The sequence below is a fragment of the Aulonocara sp. 'chitande type north' Nkhata Bay genome, linkage group LG3 (assembly GCF_057382095.1).
Source record: "Aulonocara sp. 'chitande type north' Nkhata Bay isolate Kocher_YH1m ecotype deep benthic linkage group LG3, A_spYH_male_GT1.1, whole genome shotgun sequence".
Classification (NCBI taxonomy): Eukaryota; Metazoa; Chordata; class Actinopteri; order Cichliformes; family Cichlidae; genus Aulonocara; species Aulonocara sp. 'chitande type north' Nkhata Bay.
In genome coordinates this window covers 72,768,176-72,794,127 of record NC_141346.1, presented here as the reverse complement: position 1 = coordinate 72,794,127, position 25,952 = coordinate 72,768,176, and the positions used below count along the sequence as shown (strand labels likewise).

General features: G+C 41.9%; 2 protein-coding genes across 2 annotated transcripts in view; both read left to right on the top strand.

Annotated features, from left to right (window-relative positions):
* Window positions 1–1,625: 1,625 nt before the first annotated feature.
* The window catches only part of LOC147336949 (protein NLRC3-like), a 308,603-nt gene continuing 284,276 nt past the window's right edge, over window positions 1,626–25,952 (top strand). The window contains exons 1-4 of the mRNA XM_086287181.1: window positions 1,626–1,744; window positions 2,000–2,101; window positions 3,094–3,172; window positions 5,637–5,841. Of these exons, the coding sequence (XP_086143307.1) occupies window positions 1,626–1,744; window positions 2,000–2,101; window positions 3,094–3,172; window positions 5,637–5,841 (505 nt within the window). The remainder of the gene's footprint in view (window positions 1,745–1,999; window positions 2,102–3,093; window positions 3,173–5,636; window positions 5,842–25,952) is intronic.
* On the top strand, window positions 6,826–9,724 carry LOC147336963 (protein NLRC3-like). The gene is made up of 4 exons (XM_086265731.1): window positions 6,826–7,787; window positions 8,983–9,156; window positions 9,370–9,461; window positions 9,720–9,724. The coding sequence occupies exons 1-4, from the start codon at window positions 6,826–6,828 to the stop codon at window positions 9,722–9,724; spliced, it is 1,233 nt and encodes a 410-aa protein (XP_086121857.1).

The window sequence follows — 25,952 nt, the reverse complement described above, 5'->3', positions numbered from 1 at the left end:
TTCACACAACAAACTGTGTGTGTTTGTATTTCCGGTCTCTCCATTAAAGTCAGTGTGTAATGTTTCCTGGCTAACATCAGCTGTGTGCAGCTTAGTTCAGCACAAATCTGCCGCTCCATAGTTCACGGTAACGGACTCACAGCTGGACCAACGAGGCCGAGTGTGTCCGCCACTCTGAGCTAGTTAGTGTTTGTGTACTTGTAGTTTGTACTTTGAGTTCACTCAGAGCCCACAGAGGACGCAGCGTACGTGATGACGTCACAGCCCTTTACCTCCTTTACTGTCACTGTGATTAATATTTACACACGAGACACCTGCAGAGCTCTGACGCTGAGCTAGCACACAGCATGCTAACACTAAGCTAACACTAAGCTAACGCTAAGCTAACACTAAGCTAGCCAAGAACCCAGAGTGAGTTAAAGCTGAGTAAACACTGACCCCAGACCAGCACCGTGATAAAGTGAGCTGCTGCTGCTGAACTTGAACAGGTAACAAAGTGATGAGCAGTCAGGCTGCAGGTTTCTACCTGTTCATGTTTCTACAGTAGAATCACTTTGAAGTGTCTTTGTGCTGTTTCATCTTTGATTTGTGTTCATAAACACTCAGAGAAACATCACGTGACCTCATCAGGATCTGTGTTGGTGTGTGGGGCTGTACCTCAGCTTTATGTTGTTACATGCTCATTTGTTCATTTTAACATCAAAGTAATGTTATGAGGAGTAATGAAGTAACGTACTCCATTACTTTTAATTAAAGTGTTCTGTGTAATATGTGTAATAATGACTGTTTTGAGTAATGACCAACACTGATCACAACAAAGAGGAAATGCCTCCAACATGCACAAACATTTGAGCCACAACATGCAGTTAATGTGCACAAATGTCTTTGATATGCTGCTCAGTGATGGTGGTGACTGTCAGAGCAGAGCTACTGAGAATCAATAAGTAATATCAATGATGGGATCAGAATCACTAAATTCTTCTCATCCCTGTCAGTATCATACATGTGCTGTATAATGTGATAAATGTAGAGGTGCTGGCTGTTCTCTCACTCTGCTGTTTAGCTGTAAAGGACGCCTCCCTGCCTTTGTCTCATTCATGACCTTTAATAGTCTCTTCTAACATGCAGAGATCTGTATGATCTGTTTCATAGAGTCTAACCAGCCTGTACAGGTAACAACAACAGTCACTGCATCACTGACACACAAACGTCATCTCTGTCAATAACAACATTCATACATGGAATAAAAACACATCAGTGGATCATTGCTGGAGCTGATGTTAGTGCTCCTGGTGCAAAGGCTCTCAGTTTCCTCCTTGAAATAACATCAGTGGTGGGTCAGCGACATGCTTTCTTTCCCTCTCAGGTTTAAATATCTGGGACTCTCCACCGTTTGGTTTTAGAGCTGAAGAAGCTTCTCAGATGAAACGTCTTCCAGAAACTTAAAGACGTCTCTTTTCTCTCCAAGCTCCTTAGATCACATGACCTGGATGACTGAACCTACAGATATATTGACCTGGTTTCATGGTCACATGACAGGTCAGAGGTCAGCGACTGTAACTCAGTTCCTCCTGTTAATGTGAACTCACTGAGTGTTTGTGGTTTACCTCTCAGACTGACTGAAGATGATGATGGAGGAAGAGGAGGACAGAGCAGAGTCTGCAGGGTCCAGCTGTCCGTCTGTGAGGAGTGACCGGTCCAAAGATTATAATCCAGACTTCAGTGGTGAACCTGGAGCAACGAGGTCAGAGAGCTGAACTCACTGAGTAACAGAAATAATTCTGCACTGACATTATAATCAGTGTTGACTCTGGTTGATTGTCTGACTGTGTTTGTGAGCTGAGAGGAAATGAAAATGAGTTTGTAACAAAAATCAGTTTTGTCCAGTTTTCCTGTAAAAAGCTGAACTCTAATCTAAGAGGATGTTACTGACAGGAAACAGCTGCATTATCTGCAGTCTGTGTGATCACAGCTGCTTCAATCATGTTTGTGTCTGCAGAGGTCAGAGGTCACAGTCTGCAGGGTCCAGCTGTCCGTCTGTGAGGAGTGACCGGTCCAAAGGTGGAAATCCAGTCTTCAGTGGTGAACCTGGAGCAACGAGGTCAGAGAGCTGTGATGACTCCTTTACATGTTTGTGTTTCCTGGATAAATATGACCTGAAACATCCTCAGATTGTTACAAAGGTTCATTAAAAAGAAAACAATGAAAGAGAAAAGATCCAAATGTTCGACTTGGTCATTTGCTGTTTGAGGACAGTGATGCTCATATCTGTGGGGAAAGTGTGACCTGAGTGGGTTCATGTTTGTCTTTAAAGAACAGAGCTGCTCTGATTCTCTTTGTGTCTGATCTGTTAAACAGTCTGAGAGGTCACACAGAGACCCAGCAGCTAAAGCCTGGATCATACTGGCTGCTGTTACTCCATCAGGACAACACTGAACCACAGTGGTGTGGATGTAGTGGATAAATCCCACCATACTGATGCTCAGAGTTAACCACAGGGAACAAAACCAGATGTTACCTTCAGATTGTGACCTTTGGAGTGGACGATGCAGATTTCAATAGAGAATAAATGTTGTTGTTTTTCAGCTGTGAAGAAAGAATCTAATTTTCTGAACTTAAGAATTTATGATGCTGGAAACAACATGGAGACTATAACACAACATTTCCACTGTGTTCATAGAATGAATGTAAAACTGTCAGACATTCATTAAATATGCAAAATGTCTACAGAAGCATCAGAGGGTCAGACGTGAAGCACTCAGTGATTTTGATCAAATGACTCATCAGTTATTGATCTGTACTACACTGATCTACCACGTTAGTAAAGCTGGTGTTCTGGTGGTGGAGGGAGACTCGGATCATGTTCTGGTTTTGGAGCAGTGATCTGCTGATGGTTCAGTTTGATGAGCTTCTTCAAAATCATCCCTGACATCACCACTGAAAGGACGTCCATGAAAACAGACTGAAAATTACTGATATGTTCACAATCTGAGAGTTTAAAACTTGACAGACTTGATTCAGATGAAGTTATTTGAGCAGAAACTCCTGGATCTTTATCCTGTGTTGATCTAATCCTTCATGGTTCCTCCACAGAGTGGAGCAGCAGAGCTCAGAGGTTCCCAGTGGTCAGTCTGCCCAGCAGCATCAAACACAGCTGGACTCCATATTTATGGTCTGTACATGTACAACAACTACTTTAATATTAATAATAATGCATTTATTTATAGGTCCCTTTCAGAACACCAAGGACTCTGTGGACTAAATGACCAAAAGAAACAAACTTTGAAATCAGACGGTGCAAATGTAATCACAGGGAAACGTTTTAAACATCGAGGCTTTAAACAGAAACCAAAGTGAAACAGTTTGTAGTCGAGATCAGTGGGAATGAAGCTGAATAACTGTTTCTTCAATATCTTTGAGCAATAAATGACAAATATGATGGAAATTAGCAGCATTAGCACTTACTAATGATGTGAGCTGACACTCGGCTGTATTGAGACGACCACATTAGGTGGTCCTCAACTGTAATGGAAACCAGTGGATCCAGTCCAGTCGTGGTGACCTGTGGTGAGTCGATCTGAGCAGCTACTAATGGAAACAGGGCCATAGATGTGTTTGTGCTTAATAACAGTGAATCACATGAGTTTTACATTACTGTTAAAATCTCATGTTGTTTGTTAAAGTGTGCAGTTCAGGTGTGTTACTAAAACACTTTCCAAAGACCCAGCCCCCATAAAAAGCAGCCAATCAGCTTCTAAGAGTTACACACCCACACATATCTATCAGGTTAACTCTGGTCTAACACACTTGGATTTAGCTTGAAGAATGTTCCTGTACGAGGACTGAAAATGATTTAAAAAGCAGCTAATGTCCAAAGAACAACTTTGACACACCTTCATAAAACCTGCAGAGCAAAGAAAAACCAGCTGAAAGTCTGGCTGCTCTTATGAAAAGTACAGAGAAATTATGGGTCGCTCAACACTTGTGCACAATATAAGAGTTTAAATAAATCTAAAGAATAACTCAAAGTCCTACAATCATACTGATAAAGTCATCTACAGCTAACTATCCAAGTGGATTTGTTTAAGACAGCTCCATCTGCTGGTGGCCCTCTGCAGGTGCATGAAAGGGGCGTGTTTATAGTGAAAGTAGTAGAGAAAGTAAACCCCACGGGAAGGAGGAGGACTCTCAGCAGCTTCCAGCTCATATTCAGACATTTGACTTCTCACTGAAAGCAGCAAGTTTGAGTGTCTGTACCTTAGTTAGAAGAGATAACATGTCAGTAGTAATTAGAGTTGATTGAGCAATGCTGTCCTTATAATGTAGTTTATGATTTTTATGGACAAGTCCAGTTTTTCTGTAGAGCCTCTCAAGTTGGTGACAGCAGCAGTGGAAGTTCACGTGTAAACCAGAGCAGCAAATCAGGTCCAAATGTGTTGTTCACAGTGAGTGGGATCATCATTGGCTGCTATGTTAACCTCCTGCAGCAGGATGTCTTTGGTCAGAGAATGGATAGATCACTAAGTCATTGTTGAGTTTAGGGAGACAGTAGACAGTTGGAGGAGGTTCAGCCAGTTGACACACAGTAGATAAAATAACTGAAGGCAGGAGCAGACACCTGTATGACTTTCCACCTCTCACATAGATTATTGTCCCTGGGCAGCGCCACAGGGCTGGTAGATGTAAACAAAGCTGGAGGAGAGGATTTATTCATCTGAGAAAAGTCACAGAGTTGTGTCTTGATGCTCAATCATCCAGGTACGTAAATCCCAAAAAGCTTGATTCTGTTCATCTGGATGTTTTCAGTGGGAGAAACGTTTCATCATCATCAGGTGACTTCTTCAGTCTCAGCTGACTGCAGGTTTCAATCTCATAAACAGGACATTTGTATGACTGAAACCAGCCCACTGAAGGAACAATGGGCTGGGAGGTCAGTTCATTGATCATTGGTACGCATATTGTCAGGACCATTGATCAATGGTTGTTGATCAATGTTCATGAGTCCAGTTCACAGAGAGCTGGGGAATGGCTGCAATCACAGCATGTAAGATGGTGACAGTTGTACCCTTAGGCCCCTCCTCCATTCAGAGATGGTCTTTCCTTTTCACATAAATGGCCTCCTTGACTCCGCCCTCAAACCAGCGTTCACATTTACTCAGGACCTTCTTGATGTGAAGTTCTTCTGCTTCGCTGGCTGCTGTGTCTGTGGGGATGGTGTTTGTTCTGTGTTGTTGTGTCCTGATGACGCCCAGTTTGTGCCCCAGTGGATGATGAGAGTCAAACCTTAAATACTGATCTGTATGCGTAAACAGAGTGAACCTTTAAGACCAGTTGTCTGTACGATCAACTCAGTCACCTGAAACATCTCCAAGTTTCTGGCTTTGATCATCAACCTGTTGGTAGTTCAGCTCTGAACACCAGTGAAATGTTTCTCCCACTGAAATCGCTGCATTCATATGAACAGAATCAACTTTTTGGGATCATGGAGTTGTGGACAAAGTCTCAGTTAATCAGATAAAGTCAAACCTATAATTGGTAAAGAGTTCGTGGATGATATGCCCCTTGATGGTAAAGAAGTGGATGTTGTGTGGACTAAAGTTCAGAGTGGTGGGTCATTCATAAATATTCTGTTCCAGCTGCTGGAGGACAACATCATCACTTTTGTGAAGAACGAGCTGAAGAAGATCCAGAAGGCTCTGAATCCAAATAAGCCCCAGTGCTTGGAGTTTCAGAGGGAGGATGATGAGCAGAGGAGAAACAGCAGAGAGGCATTTGTGAAGATCACAGTGGACTTCCTGAGGAGAATGAAGCAGGAGGAGCTGGCTGACCGTCTGCAGAGACGTAAGAGGATTTATCTAAAGATTTAAGCTGCTGGATAAATGAGAGACTTGTGACACCAGTGTGTTCAGTCATTTCTCAGTGGGTCAGAAATTGTCATCAGCATTTTGTAAAATATGATTGTTAAAGTTGTATTATTATTATTATTATTCAGAACTTCCAGCTGCTGTTTGTCATCGTAAACTTAAGTCTAAGCTGAAGAAGAAGTTCCAGTGTGTGTTTGAGGGCATCGCTAAAGCAGGAAACCCAACCCTCCTGAATCAGATCTACACAGAGCTCTACATCACAGAGGGAGGGACTGCAGAGGTCAATGATGAACATGAGGTCAGACAGATTGAAACAGCATCCAGGAAACCAGACAGACCAGAAACAACCATCAGACAAGAAGACATCTTTAAAGACACACCTGGAAGAGTTGAACCAATCAGAACAGTGCTGACAAAGGGAGTGGCTGGCATTGGGAAAACAGTCTTAACACAGAAATACAGCCTGGACTGGGCTGAAGACAAAGCCAACCAGGACATCCAGTTCATATTTCCATTCACTTTCAGAGAGCTGAATGTGCTGAAAGAGGAAAAGTTCAGCTTGGTGGGACTTGTTCATCACTTCTTTACTGAAACCAAAGAAGCAGGAATCTGCAGCTTTGAAGACTTCCAGGTTGTGTTCATCTTTGATGGTCTGGATGAGTGTCGACTTCCTCTGGACTTCCACAAAACTACAATCCTAACTGACCCTAGAAAGTCCACCTCAGTGGATGTGCTGCTGATAAACCTCATCAGGGGGAAACTGCTTCCCTCTGCTCGCCTCTGGATAACCACACGACCTGCAGCAGCCAATCAGATCCCTCCTGACTGTGTTGGCATGGTGACAGAGGTCAGAGGGTTCACTGACCCACAGAAGGAGGAGTACTTCAGGAAGAGATTCAGAGATGAGGAGCAGGCCAGCAGCATCATCTCCCACATCAAGACATCACGAAGCCTCCACATCATGTGTCACATCCCAGTCTTCTGCTGGATCACTGCTACAGTTCTGGAGGATGTGCTGGAAACCAGAGAGGGAGGACAGCTGCCCAAGACCCTGACTGAGATGTACATCCACTTCCTGGTGGTTCAGGCCAAAGTGAAGAAGGTCAAGTATGATGGAGGAGCTGAGACAGATGCACACTGGAGTCCTGAGAGCAGGAAGATGATGGAGTCTCTGGGAAAACTGGCTTTTGATCAGCTGCAGAAAGGAAACCTGATCTTCTATGAATCAGACCTGACAGAGTGTGGCATCGATATCACAGCAGCCTCAGTGTACTCAGGAGTGTTCACACAGATCTTTAAAGAGGAGAGAGGACTGTACCAGGACAAGGTGTTCTGCTTCATCCATCTGAGTGTTCAGGAGTTTCTGGCTGCTCTTCATGTCCATCTGACCTTCATCAACTCTGGACTCAATCTGCTGGAACAACAACAAACAACATCCAAGCGGTCTAGTTTTTTTAGAAAAAAAGAGTCTCTCCACCAGAGTGCTGTGAACAAGGCCTTACAGAGTCCAAATGGACACCTGGACTTGTTCCTCCGCTTCCTCCTGGGTCTTTCACTGCAGACCAATCAGACTCTCCTACGAGCCCTGATGACACAGACAGGAAGTAGCTCACTGACCAATCAGGAAACAGTCCAGTACATCAAGGAGAAGCTCAGTAAGAATCTGTCTGCAGAGAAAAGCATCAATCTGATCCACTGTCTGAATGAACTGAATGATCGTTCTCTAGTGGAGGAGATCCAACAATACAGGACTTCAGGAAGTCTCTCCACAGGTAAACTGTCTCCTGCTCAGTGCTCAGCTCTGACCTTCATCTTACTGTCATCAGAAGAAGATCTGGATGAGTTTGACTTCAAGAAATACTCTGCTTCAGAGGAGGCTCTTCTGAGAATGCTGCCAGTGGTCAAAGCCTCCAACAAAGCTCTGTGAGTAAACATGTTGTCATCGCTTCATTGTTAAAATCATGGGAAATAAATCAGAAATGCTGAGTTCAAAGAGCACTGTAACATTTTTTTTAAAATAGTAAATTAAATGATCATCAGTCACTCAGTAAATATATGGTAGTTTTAATGTTTCACTCCAGCATTTCTAAAACACACTTTGTTCTGTAACTCTTATCAAAGGACAATCCAGACCCAGCCTATAAGAACATGAGCTCTGATGCTTCAGCCCCTCTGACAGGTTTATTATCCTCAGCTTGTTCATTTGTCTCCAACTCCAGGAGTTTGGTTGTTTTATTCTAAAGCACAAACTTCACCTGCCAGACTTCACCTACATCTTTTTCTGATGTTCATAATTTAAGTTCAAGTTTGTATCTCACTTTCAGTGCACACCCTCCCTTTTTAAATATAAATCTCTGCTGTGCTGTCATGTTTTCATCCTGTATGGAGGGAGAAACTCGGTCTTCATTACTGAAATTGCCTCTAAGGTCGTGTTTCTTGTCAGTAACCATATGTAACTGTAAGGCTTCCATAACCAGTGTTATCACAGAATTACAGTGGGTTCACTCTGGGTCCTCTACAGTTTCTTCCCACTGTCCACAGACATGCAGTTAGGTTACCTGGTGATCTAAACTTCATGCAGGTGTGAGTGAGAGTGGTTGTCTGTCCCTCTGTGGGCTTAGTGGAAGAGACTGGATGGATCTCTGCTTTGTCTTTGATATATCCTGACAGCAAACATTCTCCATGAAGTCTGCATTTCAGCTCATCTCCTTTATACACACCTTTAACAGGAAGAGTTTTATACAGCTAGTGTTTAAAATCAAGTGTTATTCACAATACACAGGTAATGAGCATGATTATTGAATTACTAAAATTTTCTAAAATAATTGTTTTAGTTAATATTGTATGACAGTGTACACAGAATTATTAGCTCAGTAGGCAGAGTGGTCGCCCCATGATCATAAGGTCAGGGGTCGAATCCACCGAATAGTTACCTTGTGGTACCCCTGAGCAAGGTACCATCAAGGTACCAATCATGTTCACTGGACTGGTAGCACTCATAGTCTCATAGGTTTAAATAAATTTTTTAAAAAAAGGGTTCAACATATAAACAAATTTAATTTGATCACATATATTGTTTGTTTTTTTTTTGTTTTTGTTTCTTTCCTTTCTCTCACAGACTGAGCAGCTATAACGTCTCAGAGAAAGGCTGTGAAAATTTGTTGTCAGTGGTCAGCTCCCAGTCCTGTAGTCTGAGAGAGCTGGACCTGAGTACCAACAGCCTGAAGGCTTCAGCAGTAAAGCTTCTGTCTGCTGCAGTGGAGAGTCCACATGCCAAACTGAATGTTCTGAGGTCAGATCAATTTGTATTATGTTTAGTTCTGTTTGTTTATGTGTTTGATGTTTGTTTTTGTTTATGTCTTTATCCAGTTATCCTTGTTTCATAGCATTTTTATTCATTTCAAAGTTAAACAGAAGTTTTACTAACCTGCTCAGCACAAGACAATAAGCTATTGCACCTTGATTACACTTTAACAACAATCTTTATTCATGTTTTTATCTTCAGACTTAACATCTGTGAACTCTCAGAGGAAAACTGTGAAGCTCTGTCCTCAGTTCTCAGCTCGCAGACCTCTAGTCTGACAGAGCTGGACCTGAGTATCAGAAAGCTGCAGGATTCAGGAGTGAAGCTTCTGTCTGCTGGACTACAACGTTTAAACTGTAAACTGAATACTCTGAGGTCAGATCAGAAAACATTTAGTTTTTAGAATTATTAATTAAAGTTCATACATATGATGTTGTATCTTAGTATGTTTATGTTTCCTTTAAAAATAGAAAGTCAACATTTAATGTTGTGAAATGTATTAACAAACTCTACATGAGTACTTGTTTTATAGATTGTCTTTTATTTTTCAGACTGAGTGGCTGTAACCTGTCAGAGAGAAGCTGTGAAGCTCTGTCCTCAGTCCTCAGCTCCCAGTCCTCCAGTCTGAGAGAGCTGGACCTGAGTAACTCTGACCTGCAGGATTCAGGAGTGAAGCTTCTGTCCGCTGGACTAAAGAGTTCACAGTGTGCAGTGGAAACTCTCAGGTCAGGATTCAAACTTTTCCACAGATGATCATTTGAAATGTGACTTATATTATTGTATAAACAGGTAACTTTTACAGCTGTCAAGTGAACTTTTATTTACATTTGAGTGGATAATCGGACTCTGAATTACTAAAAGTTGTTATAGTCATGTCTTTGTTTATTTAAAAAAATACTTCATGCACTGCCTAATTTAAAGATTTAGGCTCCTTTGGGCCCATAATATATATATTTGATTTCTTTGTGAATGAAATTAGGAGGATATTGGCGACTGCTGATTGGCTCGCTGTTTGTTTTTTATTCACAGTACTTAATTTTAAAGGCTGATTTCTCAAAATGAGATGTTTATCTTTTCTTCTACAACACGTGGAGCCACCAAATCTTCTTGCTTCATTTATTCATTACAGTTTGATTTAAAGAATATTAGACTCGTAACATAATAAATATATTTATTTCACTTCTTCTTGAGAGAAAGAAAGGGATGACTGGGTGAGCTCCAGTGGTTCATCCCAGCAGAGAGAGCGGCACACTGGGCTGCAAATGATCACAGTAGTAATGGCCATAGTTTGATAAAACAGGCAGTCTTACCCTGTAGATAATACAGGGTTCTGGTGCCGATGTGGGGGAGGGGAGTCGCCCGGTACTAACTACATACTACTAACTACCTCATCCAGATGTCTTCCCTACTAAACCTGATAAGAAGTAACTGCAGTAGCCTTATAGGTCAAATCAGTTTCACCTGTTAAAGTTAGCTCCACTATTAATTAGGGGTGGGGAAAAAAATCGATACTGTGTAGTATCGTGATATTTTGTTTGCTAATAATGTATCGATACAGGGACAGCAGAAATCGATATTTTGTTACAAACAATTTTTTCTCTGAAGTCAACATGCTCTGGAGTCAGAGCATGTTGACTTCAGAGCATGTTGATCCTTTTTCTGAGCAACAATCCTGACATTCCTTCACTGTCCAAATGTGTTTAACTTTTTTTTTGGCAGCAATAAACATGACAGTTTACTTATTTTAATTTAAGACATGTTTAATTTTAATTAAGTTTGAAACTTTTTTATTTAATGTAAAATTATATATTTTTTTAAATTTACTTTCAAATTCTTCAGTTGCTGAAGGGGCTGCATAGTTTTCATAAATTGCATAGTTCAGAATAGCTATAATTGTACCAGATGGTTGCATTCAGTTAAGTTGGACTAGACTGTAATACAAACCGTTCAGTTTGTCAACAATAAAACTGACTGAAATGAGAGAAAGACTGAGTGTGAGACTTTGATATTAGATAAAATGAATATTGATAAAGTTTACCTTTATGTGCAGAATTTAAATATCGCAAAATATTTTAAAAAATCGCAATAATATCGTATCGTGCGTTAAGTATTGTGATAATATCGTATCGCGAGTTGTATGGTGATTCCCACCTCTACTATTAATGGTGTCACTTGTTATTTCTGGGATGAGTTTAGTAGCCTGAACAGCTGCTTAAAGGAAAGTAATTAAATAATAAAAATAACCTAAGTCCGGGGGAACCTGCAAGAGCTGTTTGCACAAAGAATAATGCTCAGACTTTGAGGTTTTATCGTTTTACACAAGGTTTAAAAATGAATGTCCACAATTGAATTGCAGAAATTGTTATTGAGCTAATACTGATGTAGTTGTTATCTTTGGTAAGGAGAGGTTGGAGGAAGGATGAGCACAGTCAGGCCTAAAGATGCTCTTAATAATAATAATGGATTGCATTTATATAGCGCTTTTCGAGACCCTCAAAGACCCTTTACAATCCCACTACAGGGAGTGCAGAATTATTAGGCAAGTTGTATTTTTGAGGAATAATTTTATTATTGAACAACAATCATGTTCTCAATGAACCCAAAAAACTCATTAATATCAAAGCTGAATGTTTTTGGAAGTAGTTTTTAGTTTGTTTTTAGTTTGAGCTATTTTAGGGGGATATCTGTGTGTGCAGGTGACTATTACTGTGCAGAATTATTAGGCAACTTAACAAAAAACAAATATATACCCATTTCATTTATTTATTTTTACCAGTGACACCAATATAACATCTCCACATTCACAAATATACATTTCTGACATTCAAAAACAAAACAAAAACAAATCAGCGACCAATATAGCCACCTTTCTTTGCAAGGACACTCAAAAGCCTGCCATCCATGGATTCTGTCAGTGTTTTGATCTGTTCACCATCAACATTGCGTGCAGCAGCAACCACAGCCTCCCAGACACTGTTCAGAAAGGTGTACTGTTTTCCCTCCTTGTAAATCTCACATTTGATGATGGACCACAGGTTCTCAATGGGGTTCAGATCAGGTGAACAAGGTGGCCATGTCATTAGTTTTTCTTCTTTTATACCCTTTCTTGCAGCCACGCTGTGGAGTACTTGGACGCGTGTGATGGAGCATTGTCCTGCATGAAAATCATGTTTTTCTTGAAGGATGCAGACTTCTTCCTGTACCACTGCTTGAAGAAGGTGTCTTCCAGAAACTGGCAGTAGGACTGGGAGTTGAGCTTGACTCCATCCTCAACCCGAAAAGGCCCCACAAGCTCATCTTTGATGATACCAGCCCAAACCAGTACTCCACCTCCACCTTGCTGGCGTCTGAGTGGGACTGGAGCTCTCTGCCCTTTACCAATCCAGCCACGGGCCCATCCATCTGGCCCATCAAGACTCACTCTCATTTCATCAGTCCATAAAACCTTAGAAAAACCAGTCTTGAGATATTTCTTGGCCCAGTCTTGACGTTTCAGCTTGTGTGTCTTGTTCAGTGGTGGTCGTCTTTCAGCCTTTCTTACCTTGGCCATGTCTCTGAGTATTGCACACCTTGTGCTCTTGGGCACTCCAGTGATGTTGCAGCTCCAAAATATGGCCAAACTGGTGGCAAGTGGCATCTTGGCAGCTGCACGCTTGACTTTTCTCAGTTCATGGGCAGTTATTTTGCGCCTTGGTTTTTCCACACGCTTCTTGCGACGCTGTTGACTATTTTGAATGAAACGCTTGATTGTTCGATGATCACGCTTCAGAAGCTTTGCAATTTTGAGACTGCTGCATCCCTCTGCAAGATATCTCACTGTTTTTGACTTTTCTGAGCCTGTCAAGTCCTTCTTTTGACCCATTTTGCCAAAGGAAAGGACGTTACCTAATAATTATGCACACCTGATATAGGGTGTTGATGTCATTAGACCACACCCCTTCTCATTACAGAGATGCACATCACCTAATATGCTTAATTGGTAGTAGGCTTTCGAGCCTATACAGCTTGGAGTAAGACAACATGCATGAAGAGGATGATGTGGACAAAATACTCATTTGCCTAATAATTCTGCACTCCCTGTATTCATTCACTCTCACATTCACACACTGGTGGAGGTAAGCTACAGTTGTAGTGGTAGGTTAGGTTTTGCCCAAGGACAAAATGACCAAGACAGAGAGAGCTGGCTCATCAGACAGACAAGCTCATCTTGTAACCTACTGGTTCGCTGGTCAGCACACCAGCTGACTAGCGAACCGGCTAACTAGCACACCAGCTAACTAGCACACCGGCTAAATAGCAAATCAGCTAACTAGCAGACCAGCTAACGGCAGCCACAAGCTGAAGGACGATTAAATGTAGTGGAGATATCAGAGATGACACTGGTGTGTCCGATTCACTCTTTAGCACTCTGGTCACTCCGGTGTGTCAGCCAGAACACCACTGAAGGCCAAATGATCCCAGCATGTGGAATAAAGAGCTTAAGGTTTGGTTTGAGACACTTTATTCTTTCACTGATTGATTCTTGCGGCTGTGATCATGTGTTTGGTTTCTTACAAAAAGGAAGTACACAATACAAATACATGACAAATAAGATGAATAGATAAGTTACATATCCAGTTATATGTACGTACATCAGTATAGCTAATATAGCCATATATAAGGACAAAGATCACAGTACTATAATGCAGTAATGTTAAACACAAAGGTGTATATCTACATAAATCTGTCCTATCAGTGATCAGGGTACTGTAGTATACTTCCACTACATAAACTATAGAAACTAAACGACATTAGTGTGACTTTAAGTTACCATCAGTACAGACGAACTGATGGTAGTTGTACAAAATAAAGGCATTGCAATTATTGTGAAGGGCTTCCGGTTAAACTAAGATCAGCTGATTACCTCATAACAAATTGTTTGCTATAGAACGCAGCTCCCACTCTTCATTAATATCATGTACTGTAACTCCCAAGTAACCATGGTTACCCAGCCACGCCCAGTAGTCTCCAGAGAGACCAACAGCTGGTGCACGTTGTAACGCCGTGGCTTTCATAGTCTCTCCTTTTTCTACAGCTCATGTGTTCTTCTTGTGATGGTGCGTCTTGAGGGAGGCTCATACATGCCGTCATTTGTTGATCCTAAGAACGTTCCTCAGACCGACTTCTTCAACAACACTAATCGGCCTGCAGTTTGTAGCTACTCACTTCACTGTGGTGTTTGTTAGCTTGTCTTTCTTTGGTTTTATCCTGACTCCTCCCACAAGCTGATCCTACGTAGTCTGCCCAAGCCTCCCACCTCTGTTTGTTTGGGTGGTTTGTTTGCTGCCATCAACAGCGTGTAATGCATTTAAGTGATACTTCAGACATGAAGTACTGCGACAATAAAAAAACTCAACTTTGCTTAAAAGTAACTTTAGTTGTATCAACACTGCCCTCTGGAATAATTAGACTTTGGTGACAAACTGATGTGATCTCCATGTTTCCTTTGTTGGACTGTGGGCGAGTGTCAGAACTGAATGTACTGAGTAACATGTGGAGTTTAAATATGTGTCAGTTCCAGTTTTAGAGCTCTAAAGTGCAGCTATCATGTTAGGAATATGTTAGGAATAGACAGGAACACTGAGCACACTGAGGTCAAATCTTTATTTATCCAGTTCATCTGTAGGCTGAGCTCAGTCCATCCATTTAGTGAAATGATGTTTAAAGGTCTCCTTGTTCTGTGAGCGTGCACAGATCCTGAAGCAGAAAGCCTGGGTTAACAGAGAAATGATCATCACTGTGATGATGCTCACCATCTCTGACTGGGATTTGAGGTTTTGTCAAAGCAGCAAAGAAAGCCTGGCTATGTTGGACTGGGTGTGGAAGCAGCTCCCAGTTTGAGTTCAGGAGACAGACACCCTCTCTACTTTGACGATCAGCTTCAAACTTTCCTTTTTGATAAAACTTATAGTTAGAGCTGGATCAGGTGACCCTGAACCATCACTTAGTTATGCTGCTATAGAGATGGATAACAGATGGATTGTTGTTTTGTGTGTCTGCAGTCTGTCAGGCTGTCTGATCACAGAGGAAAGCTGTACTTCTCTGGCCTCAGCTCTGACCTCCAACCCCTCCCATCTGAGAGAGCTGGACCTGAGCTACAATCATCCAGGTCTCTCAGGAATGAAGCTTCTGTCGGCTGGACTGAAGGATCCAGGCTGGAGACTGGACACTCTCAGGTATGGAGAGAATGTCTGATATAGGAGGAAGAGCTGGAATCATTTCCTGTGTCTTTCACTCACTTCCTGTTTGTTTCCTGCAGATGAGACATGAACAATCACACATGCAGGAATATTTTCAGGGACAGACACACTAGTCTAGCTGGATAGTACATGGATATTTATGTAGGGGGTCTTCAAGGAGTCTGTTTGCAGGAACATTAATGATAACTGATAAGTCATGTTGAGAGTTTCATTAAAAGTAGACTTACAGTTAGGTAATATTTGGACAGAGACAACATTTTGTAACTTTAGATACAAGTATCAGCCATGTGTGTGTTTCCCATGCTGTATGTCCACAGTCACAGTGACAGTCAGTGACACTGACAGAAGGATGAAACAAGGCTGTGAATCATTTCAGTCTGTGTGTGTGACAAAGAGGCAGACAGGAGCAGCTAACATTTGGAAATGGAAGCTTACTGGAAACACTACATTCACGGCTGAATTCACAATAGATTTGTTCTCAAGTGCACATTTAGCAGCTAATGCTAATACTGTTTTCCCTTTGCTTTCTACAGCAGCTATTGCTAAGTAGGCCACTTTGCTCCGCTAAGGATTTGTGTGACCATGATGGAGACTCTGATAAGCTAATGCTGCTAAGCTAATGCTGTTTATGGGCCCTGTTAGAATCAATATTTCATTCTCATTCTGTTGTTTGAGAACAATATTAACGTTTCACATCATTATAACACAAGAGAAAAGGGTATTGGCATTAGCTACTAGTGCTTATTCACCTCAAATTACCTTTGGCTGCTAATGGCAGCCTACTTAGCATTAACTCCTCACTAATATAATGCTAATTTACATCAAATTAGCATTAACTGCTCATATTGTTATAAGGAAAGAGAAAACGGTATTAGCATTTGCTGCTAATAATTATTCACCCCTAATTAGAATAAGCCGCTAAAAGCAGCCAACTTAGCATTAATTCCTCACTTTGTTGTTACCCAACGGAAAAGAGTATTAGTATTAGCTACTATCATTTTTAATAAGTAAGAGAAAACAGTATTAGCAGTAGCGCATAATGCTAATTCACGTCAACGTAGTATTAGTTAATAATGGCAGCCTACTTAGCATTAACTGCTCACTAATATAATGCTAATTCGCATCAAATTAGCATTAGCTGCTCAAGTTGTTATAAGGAAAAAGAAAACGGTATTAGTATTAGCTGCTAATAATTATTCACCCCTAATTAGAGTTAGCCCCTAATGGCAGTCTACTTAGCATTAACTCCTGACATTGTTATAATGCAGGGGAAAAGAGTTACCATTATCGGATAATGCTAATTCTCATCAAATTAGCATTAGTTAATAACGGTAGACTTCATATCATTAGCTGCTGTCATTCTTACAAAGCAAACAGTATGAGCATTAGCTGTTAATCCTTTTTCATCTAAAATTAGAATTAGCCACTAATGGCGTATTGTTAAAAAGTAAGAAAAAACATTGTTAGCATAAGCGGATAATGCTAATTCATCTCAAATTAGTATTAGCTAATAATGGCACCTGCTTAGCATTAGCTGGTCACATTGTTATAAGGCAAGAAAATATGGTATTAGCATTAGCTGCCAATTTCTATTTACCTAAAATTAGCATTAGCCACTAATGGTAGCCTATAGCAAAAACTTCTTAATGCTAAATGAAGTTAATTAATGCTAAGTAGGTTTAACTGAAATTAAAGTAGTGTTAGCATTAGCTGCTGATATTGTTAAAAGGTAAGATAAAACATTGCTAGCAGCAGCGGATAATGCTAACACACATAATAATTAGCATTACCTAATAATGGCAGCCTTCTTAGCATTAGCTGCTCATATTGTTATAATGCAAGGGAAAAGAGTTGGCAAAAACAGTGTTAGCATTAGTGGATAATGCTAATTCACCTAAATTAGCATTAGCTAATAATAGCTACGTACTTAGCATTACCTACTAATATTGATATAAAGCAAGAAAATATGGTATTAGCATTAGCTTCTAATGCTTTCTCATCTAAAATTAGAATTAGCCACTAATGGCATCCTATTTAGCATTAACTCTTCACATCGCAAGGGAAAAATTAGAATTCAATAAAAAAAAAAAGTGTTCACATTAGCTACTTGTATTGTTAAAAAGTAAGAAAAAACATTGTTAGCATAAGGGGATAATGCTAATTCACCTCAAATTAGTATTAGCTAATAACGGCAACCTACATAGCATTAGCTGGTCACATTGTTATAAAGCAAGAAAATATGGTATTAGCATTATCTGCCAATTCCTATTCACCTAAAATTAGCATTACCTGCTAATGGCAGTCTACTTAGCATTAACTCCTCACTAATGTGATGCTAATTCACATTAAATTAGCTTTAGCATTAGCTGCTAGCATCAGCCTACCTAGCACTAGCTGCTCACATTGTTAAAAGGGAAGAGAATACGATATTAGCATTAGCTGGTAATATTTATTCACCCCTAATTAGAATTAGCCACTAATGGCAGCATACTTAGCGTTAACTCCTCACATCGTTGTAATGCAAATGAGGCTAACTTGCATTAAATTAGACTGCTGTTATTAGCTAATGCTATTTAGCAGTAGCTGCTCACATTGTTATAAAGCAAAGGAAAACGATATGAGCATTAGGTTCTAATGCGTATTTGCCTTAAATTAGACGTAGGTGCTAATGGCAGCCTACTTAGCATTAGCAGCTCAGATGTTATAATGCTAGGAAAAAGAGTGTTAACATTAGCCGTTCACATTGTTATAAAGTTAAGGGAAATAGTGTTAGCATTAGCTACTCACATTTTTAAAAAAAGTAAGTGTTAGCATTAGTGCATAATGCTAATTCATGTCAAATTAGCATTAGTTAATAACGGCAGCCTATTTAGCATTAGCAGATAATGTTGACCTTGGCCCACTGGAAAAGTTAAGAACTAAAGATTTAGGAGTGTTTCTCGATAGCTCTTTCTCGTTTGAGAAACAAATGAATTCTGTTATTACAACCAGCTGTAAGGTTTATATTGTTGATTGTCATTTATGCTTAGAAATATTTACTCATATATGCTTAGAGTTGTATAATCGATTGCATAATGATAGAGGTTTGATCCTGAGTAGTCTGTAAAGACTCTGTGTGCCTTCCAGAGTGCTCTGGCATGCACACACCACTTGGGGCCATGAGAGAGGTCGTACCCTCTCTTACTGATTTATGGTGTAGGACAGGGGTCTCAAACTCAATTTAGCTGGGGGCCGCTGCAGGCAGAGTCTGGGTGAGGCTGGGCCGCATTAGGTTTTCCACAAGAAAGGCATGGTTAAAAAATTCCAATCTTCTCAAATCTCTTTATTTTTATTTTTTAACACAAAATATGAAAAATGAATAAACAAATTAAGAATTAATAAGAAAATAAATCAATCTGTAATACATAAATAAAATAATAATAAGATATTTTTAGTCAGTGAACTTGTGTGTTTCTTTCAGTCTTCTATATCTGCTGTATTTAGATTGAAATGTCTGTATTAACAGTTCTATAACCTTCTTCTGAACATGAATGGAACACTGTAGAAAATGAACTGTTCTTCTGAACATGGCTTCTCCTGCCTACTCCTTGCTGCTACAGACCTGGCAGCGTTTCCTCTCGCATAGCCGAGCCAGATTTGGCCTGAGGGAGGAAGCAGTTGCGACCCTCAGTATGTCTTGAAGATGATCATCCGTAAGTCTGGACCTGTACTTGGACTTATTGAAGTTCAAAGTGGAGAAGAGCTTTTGGCACAAGTATGTGCTACCAAAAAGGCACATGGTCCGCTTGAACATTTGGGAAAGCCGAGGGAAACTAGGGCTCAAGTCTCTCAAAAATTGTCCAAGCTTGTCTGCTTTTCCACTCACCTCCCTGAACTTTGCTTTGAGTTCAGAGTTGCACTGCAGCTCAATGAGCTCCATTTGAAGCACAGAAGGGGCATCTTGCACATCAAAGGAGAAGGGGTCCGCAAAAATGTGAAAGGTGGCTCTGTGTGTCTTGAAGTCAGCAAATCTGTGATCAAATTCCTCCTGTAGCCTCAAAATGACATCAACATACTCGTCAGCACTGAATGGTGTGCCTGCATCCACGAGTGCCTTGCATGCTGGGAAATGGCAAAGGTTTGTCTGAGAGAGCTGAGCTTTCCAGAGCGCCAGTTTTGTGGAGAATGCTCTCACGTTGTCATAGGCAGCACTGACAAGTTGCCCCTGGCCTTGTAACGTCTTGTTCAGTACATTAAGCTCATGTGTCATATCAACAAGAAAAGCTGAGTCCATGAGCCATTTGGGATCAGTTAGCACAGGAACACTAACTCCATCCTTCTCCATGAAGGCTTCACTTCTGCTCTCAACTCAAAAAGTCTCTTTAATACATTTCCCCTGCTGAGCCAACGTACCTCAGTGAAGTCGAGCACATCCCCATATTCTGACTCCATTTCCTCTAAAAAAGCTCAGAACCTTCGGTGCTTTAAGCCCCTGGATCTGATTTGGTTGATGCATTTCACAACAATAGACATCACATTGTCAAACTTCAGGCATTTGCTGCAAAGGACCTGCTGATGGATGATGCAGTGCAGAGCAATGGCCTCCTCCACGCCTTCCTCTTCCAGTTTGTTTTGTGCCACCAGTCCATGTTTCCTCCCTGTCATTGATGGCGCTCCATCTGTTGTTATTCCAACAAACCTCTTCCATGGCAAACCAACATTCTCAATGGCATCACACAGCTTGTAAATATCTGCTGAGCGGTGGTCTGGCCATGCATTGGAATTACTGTGAGCAGCTCCTCCATCACTTCAAAACTGTCATCAACACCACGGACATACATTGGGAGCTGGGCAGTGTCGGTGATGTCTGTGGTCTCATCAAGAGCGACTGAGTATACACTGAAACATTTGGCTTTCTCACACAGTTGGTCATAAATGTCACTTGACAGGTCAGAAATGCGATCTGCTGCGGTGTTGGCAGAAAGGCTGATGTTGCTAAACTGACCTTTCTTTCCCGGACAGACTATATTTGCAGCCTGCAATATGCACTTTTAGACAAATGCACCTTCTGTGAATGGCTTCCCTGCTTTAGCAATCATCTCACTAACCACGTGGCTCCGACTGCTGCATTATTCTCTTTGGTTGCTTTCTTGGAGAAATCTTGCTGCCTCAGTAGATCTGTTTTAAGACTGGCAACCCGGTTCGCTCTCTCGTCTCCCTGGTATTTTGCATCCAGCTCAGCATGTCTAGTTGTGTAATGACGTTTCAAATTGTATTCCTTGTGCAGCGCAACTTTCTCTGTGCAAATAAGACAAGTCGGGGTGCCCCTGTGCTCAACAAAGAAATATTGCATTTCCCACTTTTCCTGAAATTGTCGGTGCTCATCACCAACCTTTCTCTTCACCGCAGGCTTTGAAAAAGACATGTTTGGGGCTATGTGACATTTATAATTCTACTTGGTGTCACTGTCGCATTGAAGTTTCAATCAAGCGTTTAGCCGACGGACGGGGAACGTCTCAACGCGTAGAGAACGTCATTTCTGCTTCTTTTTCTTGCAACCGTAGCACGGCGATCGGCAGATAAAAAGCCGGTAGCAGTCTCCTTTGTTTTTACGCTCGATGTTCATGTCTTTCATGACGACACGAACACCGTGGCGTTTGCAGATGGTAGAAAGTGCAGGGATAGCGAGCGCAAAAAAGGCGACTGCTCACGGCGCCGGGCTGTTGTTACAGGAGAAAGAAGCGGAAATGACACCGTGACATATAACAAATAACATCAGCTGTTTCTGATGTTAGTTGTTTTGACTGCTTTTACATTATATTGAAATATATGTAATGTTCATGTTTGCTGCAATGCAAACGCAGTGATGCAAATAAAAACATGGAGCCACAAATTACGGTGCGACCCTATAATTAGTCCGGGTTACCGGGGACTGTTGTTGCCGATGAACAGGTGTCGCTATGTGACTGCAGACTAAATTGGGCTGCATTGAGTTCATGACTTTTCTTTTATCCCGCCGCCTACGCATCACTGTGAGAGTTAATATGAGATCTCTCTCTGTGGAAAAATAACTTTAAATCCCACTGACGTGTGTATAAATCTATATACGTATAATGTCCCGCTGGGCAGCAACTTAAAAAAACAACTTTTTTTGAAGTGTTGTGAACGCAGCGCGCTGGGGCGAATGTCGGCGTTTGCCCAATAGAAAGGAGGAAGCCAGCCAGGCACAGAAAGAAAGAAACACTCCAGGGCAACGCTGCTGGAACTTTGACTCATTGAGAAATGTTTCCCTGCTTGCATCAAGCCCGGCTGGTGTCCCCTGAGATCCATATCCCACCCTGATTGGTGGGTTAATTCAGCTCCGCCCACAACACTGTAAAGTGTCATACATTATCAAACTAACATTACATTTTCATATTAAGGTGGGGCCAAAAACTATCGTCCTGCGGGCCGCAATTGGCCCGCGGGCCACGAGTTTGAGACCCCTGGTGTAGGAGGACACCTGCTCTGTGTCTGGTTAAGTATAAGAGCCCTTTGTTAGGGGGACCGCTGGACTCTTAGCACCAGCTTTGGGGTCACAGGGTCACATCTGGAACACACACACACACACACAGACACACACACACACACACAGACACACACACACAGACACACACAGACACACACAGACACACACACAGACACACACACACAGACACACACACACACACGCACACAGACACACAGACACACAGACACACACACACACACAGACACACACACACACACACACACACACACAGACACACACACACACACACACTATGCACAGACTGGTACTCTTTGTTCATACCTGTGTAAGACGTCATAATGAACTTGTGCATATTCATGTAAGCTCAATAAAGAGCAGTGTTACGAGGGAGCAGACGAGAGCGACTGAGGTCAAGTGAAGGAACGGCGCTGTCACAGTTCTCTCCCTCATCAATTGTCTGCTTCCAGCGGTGGGTCTGTGCTAGACGACCCATCACCAGCTTTTTCCACTGGTTACCAGTACGTGGTAGAATCCACTTCCAGATCTGGTTGTCTTTAAATCTGTGAATGGATTGGCTCCATCTTATCTCTCTTTAACAAAAGAATCCAAGTGGAGCCCTCAGGTCTGCAGATAAGCAGCTTCTGACCAGAACTAGACGTAAAAACAGAGGTGAGCTTTATCGATGGCTGCAGCCAAACTCTGGAACAGTCGCCCTTCACATCAGGTCGTCACCAACACTGGACATTTTTAAAAGCCGGTTGGAAACACATTTGTACTCTGTAGCTTTCAATCCTGACCAGTCTTTATAGTCATTACTGTGTATGTTTCCTATTTTCTCTCTACTCTGTGCAGCACTTTGGCTCAAGCTGTTTTTAAATGTGCTGATAAATAAATGTAGATTTCTTTGAATAAAACAGTGGAGCCGAGCTTTGAGCTCAGTGTGTAACAGTGTGTGTGTGAGAGCCATGTAATGTCCATGTGTGCATGCTGACTGTGCTGCTCTGACCCCCCTCCTCCTTTCAGGGTGGAGCCTGCTGGAGTCCGATGGTTGAGACCAGGTCTGAGGAAGTGTAAGTGTGTTTTTAATGGGATTCATGAAAACAAAGCAGCACACATTCAACCATCTTCATCATGTCAGGAGTCATCATCAAAGTGTCAATCAATGAACAGATGATGGATCAATAACTGCAGCTGGATTGTGTTTGTTCTCTCCATCAGATTCCTGTCAACTCACAATCGACACAAACACAGTGAACGAATGGCTCCAACTGTCTGACAACAACAGGAAGGTGACACATGTGGAGAAGTTTCAGTCATATCCTGATCATCCAGACAGATTTGATGGTTGGCCTCAGCTGCTGTGTAGAAATGGTCTGACTGGTCGCTGTTACTGGGAGGTCGAGTGGAGAGGAAGCGTTGAGATATCAGTGAGTTACAGAAGCATCAGAAGGAAAGGATACAGTGCTGACTGTTGGTTTGGAGACAATGATCAGTCCTGGAGTCTGAGCTGCTCTGATGATGGTCCTCAGTCTGTCAGGCACAATAGAATAAAAACATCCATCTCCTCCTCCTCCTCCTCCTCTGTCTCTAACAGAGCAGCAGTGTATGTGGACTGTCCTGCTGGCACTCTGTCCTTCTACAGAGTCTCCTCTGACACTCTGATCCACCTCCACACCTTCATCACCACATTCACTCAAACTCTTTATCCTGGGTTTAGGTTCTGGTCTGGTGCCTCAGTGTCCCTGTGCTGAGTGGAGTGTAAAGAGTGTCTCCTGTTACAGAAACACTCTGACTGTTGAACAGATAGTTCAGTCTGTACATGTCTGTCTCTTTCACTCACAAACACGTTTTCAGATTCATGGATTCAATCAGTTGATGTTTGAAACTCTTCTAAATGATTCCTTGTAAACTTCTTCCTCTTCAGTCACAAACAAACAGGAAGTGATGTCACATGTGTTCCTGTCCACACAGCAGAATGAGTCTATTGCTGACAGTGATGTATAAACAGAGTGAGCATTTCTGAGGCCCAAAATAAACTGAGTAGTTCACTGAATGAACAATGGACTGTGAGCTCAGTTCCTTCATCATTAGTATGGATTATATATGTATATGTATTATATTAGTATCATATATATCAGGTGCTGCTGCTTTCAGTCATTGTGCAAATGTGCTGTTTGTAAGCTTGTAAAGCTGCAGTCAGCTGAGACTGAAGAAGTCACCTGATCAGTGAGCAAACGTTTCTGAAAACGTCCAGATGAACAGAATCAACCTTTTGGGATCAGCCAGCAATGCAGCATCATTGTTGTTCAGCTTCAGAGGTTTGCAGGAATGAACTGATGACCAGAAACAGCTGCAAAGTCCAAGAAAATACCAGCTGGAGTTCAGCTGCATTTGAAGAAGTCAAAGAAAAGTAAGGATGGCAAAGGGCGACGTTTTCTTCCAAAGAGCTGCAAACATGGTCGACGCCTCATTAGAAGAATCATCTGGACATTTGTGAGGAACTCTAACCAAGAAAGCAACGTCACACAGATCCAACAGACAGTTTCCATGACTGCAAGTGTTGAGTGGAAAAATGCTACATTGCATTATTGCATCCTCTCACCACAGGAGGCGCTGTTGGCACCACTGATTGCTGATCAGCTGTTCTCTGATGATCTGATTGATACTGTGAATAACGGGACTCACTGAACTCTGTGACACAGTGAAGATTACAGAGTTTAACTTCAACATCTGACTGACGTCACACAGACAGAAGGATGAACCAGTGAGGCACAGAACACAGTTACTGGAGATACTGGATCAGCTCCATGTGAACCTCTGATGGAGAAGCTGCTGAGCCAGAGAAACATCAGGACATGACAGCAGCTGCACTTATCTAACAACATGTAGCAGAGCTGATCTATGTTAGAGGATCTATCACAGCAGCTGCAGCCAAAGTCCAACACTGGATACCAGCTGAGCCTGTGCTGAGTGTAGTGTTACAGGAAAAGGGCAGAAACACTGGTAGCTCCCAGTGATGCTGACTGGGGCACAGAGCTGAATGATGCAGCATCAGGACACTGTTTCAGTCTGACTGACAGAGAAACCTGTAGCTGTATCTACATGTGAGGCAGAGGCCACACAAGCAGCTTTCTATGTTTCACAGTGACTGAGATCTTCAGTGGGGGTGGACATGCTCCTGTACAGACCTCTGAGGAGAACCAAGGTGCAGTCAAAGAGTCCAGTCTGTCCTCACAGATGTGAACATGTGCTTTCATCAGGTCTGCTGTCAGCTAGCAGGCTCACATCAGAATCACTGTTCCTGAAAAACACAGTCTGTGTGACATCATCAGTCAGCTGATGGTCCCAGATCTGAATGGTTTCTGTCTCTACTGAGGAAGTCAGAGAATATCACTGAGGTGTGGATCAGGTCTGAGTGAGCTGTGGAGGGACAGCTTTAAACAGTCCACAGGTCTCACGTCCTGCTCAGTCTGCTAGCAGATACCTCGTATTGTTCCAGATGTGCTGACATCAGCAGCAGCAGCACAGCTGTGTGATACCATGAATCTCAGTTATTGATCCAACACACAGTAAATACAAAGATCAGGATTTCTGAGAGTAATCATTATGAGTCTGAACACATGATCACTGAATGTTAGTCTCCACAATAATAAGCTAACACAAGCAAACACAGCTTTCAGCTCTTATTTTGAAACTGGCTTATTTAGAGAGCTGTGATGTGAGCGTGCCTGGCTCTGAGGCACTTGGGTCAGCCTCTGTTGTTTAGAAGTGTTACAGACTGTGAATGACACAGACCTGTCAGTTTCCATGTTTGTCTGTAACACAGCTCAGGGCTCCATGCTGAACGCATCCATCCAGTGTTATTGATCCAGGACTGATACCAGCATTGGGATCAATACTACAACACACAATCACATGTGTCCACGTGATGCAGTTTGAAGAGCAATCAGATGTCTCTGTATGAGGAGGCGGGGTCACAGGAGGTTCACAGAAACTCTGCAGCAGCATCATCAGCTCACATGGAAACTTTGATGATTCACTTCTGTGGTGTTTTT